The sequence below is a fragment of the Drosophila innubila genome, chromosome X (genome assembly GCF_004354385.1).
Source record: "Drosophila innubila isolate TH190305 chromosome X, UK_Dinn_1.0, whole genome shotgun sequence".
Classification (NCBI taxonomy): Eukaryota; Metazoa; Arthropoda; class Insecta; order Diptera; family Drosophilidae; genus Drosophila; species Drosophila innubila.
Genome location: NC_047626.1, coordinates 20041228 through 20054091, shown reverse-complemented (window position 1 = coordinate 20054091; position 12864 = coordinate 20041228). Strand labels below are relative to the sequence as shown.

The window sequence follows — 12864 nt, the reverse complement described above, 5'->3', positions numbered from 1 at the left end:
TGAATACCAGTCAAACCTTAAGTGCCAACAGCTGTTCAAACTAACCCCATTCGATACATCGTCGTATAAAACACTATCTTATGGATAAAAGAGTAAAACGATATAATATTTTTTTTTTTAAATAATTGCTTTATTTATTTAGTCTTTGAAATCAAAACAAATAGTTAAACCTGCGGCTAGCAAATATTTTTATTTAAATACTCAAATCGATATTTTTCGATTGCAAGCGATTGTTTTTGGTATTTATGTTAAAAAATTTTTTAATTAAAACTATGAATTACGAACACGTAATTGAAATGAATGTTCAAATCTTGATAAGAAATATGAGTGACTAAAGTTTGAGTGGACCAAGTAGGGTTAAAAAACAAAGGAAAATAACAAACGTAGTATTTATTTACAACGATATTTCGGTTAAGAATTTAAAAAATATCGAATTATCGATTCTCACGTAGATATTATATGCAAAACGTAACAGCCTGTAGAACGCGTAACAGCCTCATAACATTGCTCACAGCTGCCACTCTGCTGTTATTGTTCAATCTAACTGGGTCAGTTTACAACTCGCTGCTGTTTGCATTTTAATATAAATGTGTTATTTTTTTTTAAATTATTATTTTTAACAGTATTGGAAAAAGTGTTAAATTTGGCGCGTTTGCCAATTGTTGTCAATGTGATGAGTTTGTGTATGTTTGTGCCAAATGACAACAACACCAAACGCTAGTGACGTTGGCCGCTGACGACGATGCCGGCAAATGCAGCATACAAAAACAAAGCGTGTGTGTGTGCGTTGAGTGTTCTGTGTGTGTGTGTGCGTGTGTATAGTGTGCTTAAGATTAGATCACTTTTGTTGCTGTTGTTGCGAGTGCATAATAAACACATGATTTAATTAATTTCGCATGCGATTCTTGGAATTGCATAATCAATGAAAGTTTTGTCCATTGCGTGTGCGTGTGTAATGCGTCTGCAGTTGCTATCGTCGCTGCTGCTGCTGCTGCTGTCGACAGCGGACTGCGCGCGCGTCATCACTGTGTGTGTGTGTGTGGGCGTCATTTCGGACTTCACTAAAAGTGACATAAAAACTTATTAATAAGTACTTAATATCTATTGATTTTGCCTCTTAAAGTAGCGATGATCAGCTGCTGTCTAGATCATTTTCAATTGTTGATACTATGTGCTAATGTTAATATTTCTGTTGTTGTTATGCTTCTTCTTCATCTTTTTATTGTTGTTGTTGTTGTTTGTGCGCGCGCGCAACTTTTGGTTTTCAAATTGATCCATTGAGTCAACACAATGTTGGCCAACAATTGGCGCCTAATGCAATTCGCTGCGCTTGTACATACATACATACATATATTTTGTTTGTATGTATTTTATTGTATATTTGGGCAATGCAACGTGCTTGACCTACATTATTATGCTTTATGTATCACAATTCTTTCAATGCGCCAGTGCAAGAGAACCGCCAATGTGAACGAGAGAGAGAGAGACAGAGTGCAGCTTTTGTTTGCATTGCGCTCGCATTCCCACACCTTATATATGTACATATGTATATATAATCGACATGTACAATATTATATGTATTGTATTTATATTTGCAAACAAAGCGACTTTCAATTAGCAATTGAATTTTGTACTTTGAAATGAGAGCCACAAACCCACACACAAACACACGCACATTTATCTTAACAGAGCTATGTTATTTAACAGCCGAAGAGCATAACATGCAATGCAAGTTAACAGTTTGTTGACAGTCTGCGCTTTCAGATATACTATATAAATGATAAATCCAGAAAGATTCAAGTGGCAATATACTACTAATAAATTCAAATGTCAGATAAGATTACTTGGACTCTGCCACAGTCGGGGCAAACAAGCATTACGCTAATGTGTGTTGCACTTAAAATTCGAGTAATTGCTAACAAAGTCCACAAACTATTTTTTAAGTGTAACATCGAATATGGAACAAAAACATGTGAGGGTCGCAGCTGATAATGATAATTGTGTGATAATGAGACAACAGATTCAGTTCCGCTTCGATAACTGATAAGCACGCAGCGCGCGTGTGTTTGTGTTTTGTTAAACGGTCTGTTAAAATTTAACTATAGGTATACATATGTTTTTATACAAATGTATGTATATATGTTTATGTGTGTGTATGTACGTGCAACAGGGTTCATGTACTTATGTACTTCCATATGACCCGCTTTATAACATTTTGTACACAAAATTTGTTTAAACCAGGGAATAACACAGGAACCGGTACCGGAACCGTTAACCGAAACTAACCGTTTCATTTTTAGTACCGGAACTGAAACCGTAACCGAATGAAAATTCTCTGTCAAGAAACGAATACCGAAACGTTTGTACCGGTACTGTTAAGGTTAAAGAGTTGACCGACTTTCAGCTGTCATAACTTGATCAAAACTGAACCGATTTTCAAACGGAATGTCATTTTAATCATGATTTGGACTTTAAATTCAATCTGCATTCAAATTTTGTTCATTTAGAAAATTTAATTATTTTCGCCCGAGATTCGGTTTCGATGGTAAGGGTCCCCCCTTTGAAATTTTGAAAATTCAAAATTTTAAATCTCAAGTTTTTACTTTTAATCAACTTCTTATATCGTCATTAGTATAAAACAACACTTAAAACTTGATTCTGAGACCTTTCATTTTTTTGTAAAAAATCATGAAGAATTGGATACAAATTTTGACTTGTAAAGTGACTAACTCCGAAGTCTGACCAACTTCAAACTGTCATAACTTTATCAAAACTTAACCGATTTTCAAACGGAATGTCATTTTAATCATGATTTGGACTTTAAATTCAATCTGCATTCAAATTTTGTTCATTTAGAAAATTTAAATATTTTCGCCCGAGATTCGGTTTCGATGGTAAGAGTCCCCTCTTTGAAAATTTGAAAATTCAAAATTTTAAATCTCAAGTTTTTACTTTTAATCAACTTCTTATATCGTCATTAGTATAAAACAACACTTAAAACTTGATTCTGAGACCTTTCATTTTTTTGTAAAAAATCATGAAGAATTGGATACAAATTTTGACTTGTAAAGTGACTAACTCCGAAGTCTGACCAACTTCAAACTGTCATAACTTGATCAAAACTGAACCGATTTTCAAGCGGAATGTCATTTTGATCATGATTTGGCCTCTTAATTCATTCTGCATTCAAAGATTTTAAATTCGTTATATAAATAATTTTTATGCTCTAGGTCTAGCCATTTATTTTGATGTCATACTTATTATAAAATGACATCTTAACATTTTAAAATGTTTCAAATATGATTTGTTGTACCGTTACGTACCGGTACTGATACCGGAACCGAAAGAAAAAAACTGAAATAGATCCTTTTACCGAAATAGTTATTCGGGACGTACCGAAACCGAAACCGTAAACTTTATTTGCTTCGGTTTGATCCTTTGGTTTAAACTAAGTTTTCAAATCTTCAAAAGTATCACAAAAATGGTTAAACATAGTTTAAGATATTTGATATTTAAATAACTATTTTGATGTGTTGTGTTAATTGTTTTTAGGATGTTGTCTAACAATTTTATTGTTGTGGGATTTTTTTTTACTTAATCGTTTCCAAAGTGATTCTGCGTTCAAACTTTTGTATATCTTGTATTGAAATTCTTACACCATAAGCAACAGCCTAGATGAATATTTCTGCCTAATTCCCTAAGTTTTCGCTGCTCAAACATACTGCGTGTAGTTCTTAACTAATTAAAAATATCGAAAGGAAATTTCGCTCCTTAAGTTGTAAAAATTTTTCTAAAATGCTCCAAGTCTGTCTTACTTTTTTTTTTTTTTTAAATGGTTGCAAACTGAATTAATGTCATATTCCTAACTGTTTTTGGTAAAATACTCCTTATGATGCTCGACTTATTTTCAATAATATTTTTGCTTATTGAGTTGCAGTTCTAATAAAACTTATTTTAAAATGGTTGAACTGTGTTTCCCAGATGCAATCTACACATTTTTTTAAAAATATTTTTTTGTTGGTATATGGACTTTAGTATTGTTGTTAGTTTGTTTATTGAATTAATTCCTGTGCAATTCAAGTGCGGTTCAGGGTCCAAAATTATCTGTTGCTGAGATTAATATATTAAAAATAACTTTGTGGATTCCTGAAATGGTGCTGAACATATTTCTCAATAGTTTAAGCATTTCATTAATTGGAATTTGTTGGCTTTTATAAATAAAAATGTGACAATTGGTATAAGAAACGCAGAAATGATATGAATTAACATTAAAATGGTGAATACACATGTGAGACAGTTAATTAAAAATTCTTTATTATTGTTTTAACTGCAGCTGCAAACATGAAACTGTGTCAAGTTTGAAAAAGGACAACTCAACGCGCAGTCAGTCAAAGCAGCACCGTCCAGGCAACAGGTTGTGAACCTAAACTAACGAATCGACTAACACAAGCCACAAAAAGACGTGAAGAAGAAGACGAAGCAGCAGGAGAGGGAAGGAGCAACAATGCACCATCGAAGGAACGGTCAGTGTCAGCCATTGGTGGGCAATGGCGACTGCAAGGAAGATGCAACATCATCTCCAGCTTCCGCTTCAGTTCCAGCTCCGGTTCAGGTTCCAACTGTAGCTCCAGTTACTGCTTGCCAAACGCTGTCGACAAGTTGTGGGTGTTATTTTTCATTGGCCTGCTCGATTGGTTCCATGAGTTTGGCGTGTGGCAGTTTGTGGAACATTCCCAACACCACCGACCGCCTCTCGTTGCAACGTGGATTATTTCTCACCTCACTGGGATTCATCTATTTCGTGTCCCTGACGGACTTTTGCAACAAATATCTGCTTGAAACAAAACGGGGACAACAATTTCGGCACAAATATCGACTCATGATATCCGATGTACTTGAAATAACCAATAAGTAAGTTCTATATCTATTATAATATATTATAATATACTAATAATCATAAATAGCTGATTCTGCACCATTGACCAATTGTTTCTGACTTAATAATATTGTTCCAGAATGCACTCTAATTCACATACTCTCATTTATTCAAATACATTTAGTCATTCAGTTCAACAACTGGTCAAGGTCAAGTATCCAATAACTGGTAACTGCCAAAAATCAGTGCTAAACTGAGAGAGAGAGAGAAAGAGAGAGGGAAAGAGACAAAGTCACTGTAATGAACCTTGAACCAATTTTAAAGCAAAACAATTCATTACCTTGAACTCTTTAGAATTGTACTATATAACAGTATTATTATTATTTTTCTTTATTTATTTAGTTATCCAGCTCTACAAAAATTAACTTATTTTTTAATGTGCTAGTCACAATAAGTCGAAATAATATTTTATATATATAAAATAAATAAATATATAAATTTGCGATAAATCCATAAGTATAAAAATAATGACAAAGCATTTAAATTTTAGTCAGTTATACGAAAACTTAAAGTTTTCCAGTTTTTTTTTATAAAAAATATAAAAATTTTGTATAAAGTTAAAAACATTTTTATCGATTGTTCCTATGACAACTCTATGATATAGTTAAGCGATCTTAATCAACCTGATATATATGCCTATTGTACCAAATAAAAGCAACTGTATGAAGTTTAAGCAACATAGCTCCACTAATAACCCATTTCATAGAGACAGTTGCCCTTATCAGAGACATTATAAACTTTATTTGACTTTAAATTTTGCTATCAATTGCTACGAAAAAAAGACAATTTAGGCATATCAACATTTGTATGGTCTGTATACAAGTTGGTCATGAAGATAACCTTCTTCCATATACGGTTTCTGGATTGTTTCGGATGATCATTTAATGGATGCGGATCCCCAGTTACAAGCTCAATTCTCGTAACACAAAAGCATCAAAAACAATGCTAAGTGAAAACAAAAATAAATACATGAATACCTCCCGTCGAATACGCTTTTGAAATTCACATTGGTGTCCATTCAAAACTGGTTCGTGTAATCCCCCCCGGCGTTTCCGATTCTACGTTGAAGCTCCTCCAATTGATGAGTGTTAATTAAACGGTGTGTAGAATTGTTTAGCGCATTTTGAATGGAATCCATCGAATCACCCATTTCGTCCCAATAGTATTTACATGCTGGGAGGCGGGAGGCGTCACCAGAAGGCAGAGGAGCACTTTCAATTAATTATACAATTGTTATACGGTGATCGGATCATATGACTACAGTACAATGTTGAAGCTGAGAACTGTTTAAATACTTTTTGTGTTATTATTTCTAGCAAATAGAATCTGTTATACTGCAACTGTTATACAGAGCGTCACATACTCGCTAACGTTGAATACTGAATATTGTTTTACGTAGCGTATACAATAAAAAATGTTTAGCTTTTCTACATTTATTCTTTTATGTTAAAGACAGTTATATTGCATACAGTTTAAATGTCCAATTAAAAGTGATATACTATACAGTTAATGCAGCTGTTATACGTCAGCTATTACTGCACAACGTGATAACAATCTCAGAAATGCACTTGAAGCAATTTGATTGTTGGATTTACATTGCTGTTATACTATATACATATATATGTCTATCTGGTCGTGCATTATCAACTGCTAAACTGTTATATTATCTTTATAATATACATACATATATGCATTATTACGATGAATTAAATAAATGAAGCACCGTGATTGCTGAAATATTTTGATTAGAACGTATTACAGTTAAATCGATTCGAAAAGTGTATAGTATAGATTCTATGACGCACGAGATTATCACTAGAAATGATAGTCAACCCTTTTCGTGGAACTCTCTCTGCCTATCCCGTTAGACTGTCCCTATATCTTGCAACCCCAATAGACAAAGCGCTAATGTTTATGGGGGTGTAACTAACACTGTATGTGTGTGTGTGTGTGTGTGTGTGTGTGTGTGTGTGTGTGTGTGTGTGTGTGTGTGTGTGTGTGTGTGTGTGTGTGTGTGTGTGTGTGTGTGTGCGTGTTAGTTTGAGTGAGTGTGTGTGTGTGTGTGTGTGTGTGTGTGTGTGTGTGTGTGTGTGTGTGTGTGTGTGTGTGTGTGTTAAGATGTGTGTGTGTGTGTGTGATGAAATGTGGTGTTGATATGAAAACATGTAATGCTTGTTCTCTAAAGAATGATCGACTAGAAAATACCCTGTAAATTTAAGTTAATCAATATAACAAACACTGTATGCCAAAAACTCTTCACTCAATTTAACAAAACTAAGATGACAGACAGCACTTTTAAGAGTGGCCAACTAGAAGATATCCTGTAATTGACTGTAAAGTCACAACACAAAATTCATAAATTACGTTTTTCCCACTTCGTTGAACTGAATATTGTAGGTAGTACTCTAGTTGCCCACTGATTATATCATACCCTGTAAATAAGTGTGAGGTAACACAATATTCGCTGAATGCCTTAACTCTTAACTTAGTTGATTTTATACGAGATTATAGACATTATAAAGAGTGCTCGACTAGTAGATACCCTGTGAATTACTGTTAAGTAACATGAAATGCACTTAACATGCGCAACTTGAATGAGCTATTATTATAGTTGAGATACAACAGAAGCAGTAGTAGTAGTTTGTAGTACCCTACTTTACAGGGTATTCCGGTGAACAATGAGTAAAATGGAAAACGTTCTGCGCTTTTAGTAAGTGGAAGGGGGTGTGTTTAGTTCTATTGACTAACGACTGCGCGAATGACATCAATTTGTGTGGAGAGACAGAGATGGAGAGAGAAAGGGAAAGAAAGAGAGAGAGAGAGAGAAAGAGACATGCTCGTGGCCAGCCTTGACTTTGATCATAAATCTTAATTACACATAGTTGTAGCATTTTATTATTATTATTACTATTATTTTCGAGATGTTGGTGTTTCAACATTTTATTATATTTAATTGTAAAAGGGGAAGATGTCGAATGTCATTGAATAAGGCGACGACCCAGTAACCGATATCAATACTTATCACAAATTGCCATTGATTGTTATAAATGTGGAGAAATGGCGTTTCCACATACACACATATGTACATATATTGACACCTAGGGGGCATTCATTAGCACTGGGAATTGTAATTGGAACTAATGCGTCTATTTTGATATGCCCCATTTTCGAGTGAGAAACGAACAAAAGTTTCAAGGCTGAATAAACAGTTAACACGCCAAACTTGAATCCAAAGGAGTGTCAAAGATAATCACAGAAAAATAGAGAACGGATGAAGAGAGAGAATAAATAGATAATAGAGCCAAAAGACACTTAAGCTAATTGGAAAATGTTGTTGATTCCCTTGGTAATTTATTTGATTATTATCAAGTTGAATGAAAAACCGAAAATTTATCGAAATTTAAATAGTGAAGTTCAATCTGTGAAAAAATATATTTATTTAAGGCAAATTTCTATAGTCTTAAAAAAATCAAGTCAAATATTTTGTCAACGTTTCTTCTAGTTCATTTTACACTATAATTTAGCTATAGATGAAATACTTTTAAGGAAGTCTGTGTGACTTTCTTTATGAACTAAGCTAGGCTACTGAAATTTGGTACTGCTGCTTCTTTTAATTATCAAATCAAAGAGACATTAAATCGGACAACTTTATCATATAGCTGCTATAAGAAACATCAGTAGAAAAATTTAGTATTGTAGCTTAAATTTTTTTTTCGCTTAGATATTTGTTTTTTAATACTCACTAAAGGCGAATTCATACAACAACTTGAATATATTCTGGCTTAAATTGATAAAAATTGTATTACTATAATGTAAAGCTGTTATGGGAACTAACGGTTGAATTTATGCACTTATATGAACAAATTATTTAACTGATAATTTAAATTCTATCATTATAACAAAAAAAAAAGTAAAGAATTTTCCTAAAATTACAGTAAAGACAACTGATAACAGATATTGCCTATATGCCCTCTGATTCGATAGATATGTAATACAAATATATTTGTAGGTGCAAAAACAATAAAAAATATTGCATTATATAAAAGTGCCTTTTTAGCAGGAAACCTTTATTTTATTATCCTACCCTCTCTCTGCCTATTTTTATGATTCCTTCTATGTCATTGTGCATTTTCCGCTTTAGTGAATTAATAGTTCATTTTCAATTGGCACTGCTTGAAATAATGACCTAACGATGTGCTCATACAACCAGCGCCAACAATGACCCCCCACAAGCATCCCAACTATGGCCAACCCCCTGCTGCCAACCCCAACCCTCCACACACACACACACTTACAACCAGGCTTATTATATAGTATAAGGCAACGCCTTGTTTTGTAGTTGACCTTGTTCTTAAGCCTGACCATGAACTTCTGTTCAAGGCAAGGCATCAAATGAAGTCATAATTCCCTCGACAATAGACAGGAGGGTGAATGCAGGGAGGGGACCGACTATATCAAATATCCATAAGTGAGAATTATAATAAACTTGAGCTAATTTGTAATTTTCAGCTTAACCAAATGAATGGGACGAGGGCAAAAACTTGTGTGTTAAGATTATAATCGAAAATGTAGCTGTGTGTGTGTGTGTGGGTGTCTGTGTGTGTGTGTGTGTGTCTGTGTGTGTGTCTGTGTGTGTGTGAAAAATGGGCACGCTGTTTGGTATTCATATAAAATGTCCTTGGAACTGGGAACTTGGAACTTGAGTAGGTTAGTTTTTTAAGGGTGGTGAATTCACTTGCGATTCTTCTTCTTGCCTCGCGTTTTGCATTTGCGCTTCTTCTTGTCCGACTTGGATTTCAGGCATATGTTGCTCGTGTTGCTGCCACAGCTATAACACTTGGTATTCGGCAGAAATGTGACGGCTTTGCAACAACAACTATGTGTGTCAATATCTTCATAGGTGACGGCAGCAATATGTGGCAGAGTTGCTGTTGTGACAGCAATTGTTGCTGCTGCAATGGTAGCTGCTGTTGGTGCTGCTGCTGTTGCTGCTAATGCTGTCGCTGTTGATGTTGTTGCTAATGTTGTTGTTGTTGTGGCTGTAGCTGTTGCTGTTGGTGTTGTGTCGTTGCCAGCGCTCATGCGAATTGGAGCATGAAAACATATATTTGCACCACCAACTGCAGCCAAACGCGTCACATTTGGCTGATAATCGAGCAATGTCATCTGTTGCTGTTGTTGTTGTTGCTGTAGCTGATGGTGCTCTTTCTGTGCCAGCAATTGTTGCTGCTGCTCCTGTATTAACTGCTGTTGCTGCTGCAATTGTTGCTGCATTTGCTGCAACACAAGCGCTTGCTGTTGCTCCAGTTGTTGTTGTTGCTGTTTTTTCTGCTTTTGTTGCTCCTGCTCCTGCAATTGTTGCAGTTGCAGCAACGCTGCCTTGCGACTTGCCAGACGCTGTGGCTCTTTGGGCATCGGATGACTCTTGAGTTGCTTAATAAACGGCAAATATTTGACATCCACAACAATTGGTGGCGGATCAAAGTTTTCTTCCTGCAGCAACAATTTCTTTGGCTGTGGCAACTGTTGTTGCTGCTTCTGTTGCAACTGTTGCTGCTGCTTCTGTTGCAACTGTTGCTGCTGCTCTTGCAACTGTTGCTTCTGTTGCAACTGTTGCTGCTGCTCTTGCAACTGTTGCTTCTGTTGCACCTGTTGTTGCTTCTGTTGCACCTGTTGTTGCTGCTTCTGTTGCAACTGTTGTTGCTGCTGCTCTTGCAACTGTTGCTTCTGTTGCAACTGTTGTTGCTGCTTCTGTTGCTGCTGCTCTTGCAACTGCTGTTGCTGCTTCTGTTGCAACTGTTGTTGCTGCTGCTCTTGCAATTGTTGCTTCTGTTGCAACTGTTGCTGCTGCTCTTGCAACTGTTGTTGCTGCAACTGCTGCTCCTGTTGCTCTGTGCCTGACTCCGACTCCACATCTGTGCTGCCCGGCGATGTCAGCGGCACTTGGTCCACTTCCGTTGGTTCCGTGTCCGTTTTGCTGCCCATTTTTTTGTTGCGACGCCCATGACGTGTTGTTGTTGTTCCTGTTGCTCCTGTGGCTGTTGTTGCTGTGTGATTAAGACGTCGCACCATCGGGCGATACAAATAACGTATGGTCAACGGTTTTTTGCCACGTGCCAACGGTGTGGATACAAAATATTGATAGCTTACATCAATACCATCCTCAATTGTGCGGGGCACTTTATGTTGTGCAACACGCACAATTTTCGGTGCAACAGTTGCTGCTGCTGCTGTCGCTGCTGCTGTTGTAGTTGCAGCTGCAATTGCCGATTGTTGCTGCTGCTTTGATGGCGGCAATCGTTGCTGTTGCTGTTGTTGCAGTGATTGCTTGCGTAATAGACGCTTATTGGGCTTCCTAGCAGCAACCGTTGCTGGTGTGGCTAGTGCTGTTGTTGCCGTAACAATTGGTGCTGCTGTTGCTGGCTTGCCTGCGGGCAACTCGGGTACAATTTTAATAACTGTTGCTGTGAGTTTAAGGCTACGATTGCCGCCAGTTTGTTGCACAATCGGTTTGTCGTAGCTTTGATCGTGACACCAAATGCCGCTGCTGCTGCAACTGATGCCCAGTGTAGTTTGATAGTCATTGTTGCTGCTGTTGCTGTTTGTGTTGCTGCTGCTGTTGGGACTTGGTGTTGCCGATGGCATTGCTGGCAATTTGCTGTTGCTGTTGCTGTTGTCGACGGACTTCGTCTGCCCAACGCTGTCCGCCTGCAACAACAAAGTCTGCTGCTGTTGCTGTTGCTGTTGCAGCTGCAACTGTTGCTGTTGCTGTCGCTTTGGTTGCATTTGTTTGAGTTGCGCCTGCTTCAGTTCATCTGCCAGCAATATGCGTTGACTGGGCAATGTCAAAATTCTCGATTGCCCTTGACTTGTCTTTAGCCTTGCCCCAAATTGTTGCAAGTGTTGTTGCTTGCGCTCCTCGGTTGACACAGAGTTGTTAATGCACTTTAGAGTTGCTGCCTCGGCTTGTGGCATGCCACTCAGCTGTGTGGCTTGAATATTGCCTTCCTCCGAGGAAGATTCGCTCGATTGCCGAAAATTGCTTTGTGGCAACAGCAACCATTTAGTTATCAGCGGTTCAATGACACGCCCACCACGTGCAGCACGCCTTGCACCACGTGCCCCACTGCGTTTGCCATTGCCATTGCCATTGGCATTGCCATTCCCTGTGGCATGCCACTTGTAGTCGCCATTATCAGCTGCCACTTGACTGCGTGCCCCGCCACGACTGCGATTGATAGTCGTTGTTGCCGTCGCTTTTTTTGGTGCACCACCTTCTGCCACACGTCGTGCGGCAAATCTCCTATTGTTGCCACTTGTTGCCACTTTGTGTGCACTTTCGATCAACGCAGGTGTTGCAAGTTGAACACGCCGTCTGCTGCTGCCAGTTGAATGCATTGCCGTCTCCAATTGCTGCCGCTGCCGCTGCCACAGCGGGGCACAACGTGAACGTGCAACAGCTGCCACCGATGCACCACCCTCGCCACCACCAACTGCCATTGATCCGTAGAAAGCGTTGGCATCGATGCCTCGCGTTCCCACTATGAATTTTGACCTTTCCGGCGACATTCGCTTTCCGGACTGTAAACCAAATTTCCGTAACAGTTTTCGATTCTCAAATCTTCTCTCTGTATGCCCTCTAATAATTTACCCCAAATAGTTTTTTTTTTTTGTTGTCGAAAATGTTATCTGTTTAAAACTGTTTCTGGTGGGTTGTTTTTTTTTTCTAAATTTTTAATTTTTGGGATTTTTTTTTTTTTGGGCTTTCACATATTTCCGAAATCATGCAAACTGTTTTTTGTGACTGAAGGCGCAGCGTCTACTTTGAAATGTCAAAGTGGGGGGATTTCTACACTTACCAACACGACACAACATGTTACGACATGCACGTTCGCCTTTAATTCTCTACCATTTCATCTTTTCTTCAT

General features: G+C 37.5%; 1 protein-coding gene and 1 long non-coding RNA gene across 6 annotated transcripts in view; one reads left to right on the top strand and one right to left on the bottom strand.

Moving 5' to 3' along the window:
• Positions 1-397: 397 nt before the first annotated feature.
• The window catches only part of LOC117790233 (ceramide synthase), a 29178-nt gene continuing 16711 nt past the window's right edge, over positions 398-12864 (top strand). Inside the window, exons 1-2 of one of the 5 annotated variants that reach the window (XM_034629592.1) lie at positions 398-548; positions 4334-4911. In XM_034629592.1, the coding sequence (XP_034485483.1) occupies positions 4505-4911 (407 nt within the window). In that variant the 5' untranslated portion in view covers positions 398-548; positions 4334-4504. Of the gene's footprint in view, positions 549-611; positions 684-1819; positions 1887-1949; positions 2084-4333; positions 4912-12864 lie in introns of those variants that run through there. The other 4 variants (XM_034629608.1, XM_034629600.1, XM_034629616.1 and 1 more) reach the window with 4 other exon arrangements.
• LOC117790280 lies at positions 4921-6274 on the bottom strand. Its single transcript, XR_004617968.1, has 2 exons — positions 5914-6274; positions 4921-5129 (listed from the first exon to the last, which is right to left on the bottom strand). It is a non-coding gene; the product is annotated as an uncharacterized LOC117790280 (long non-coding RNA).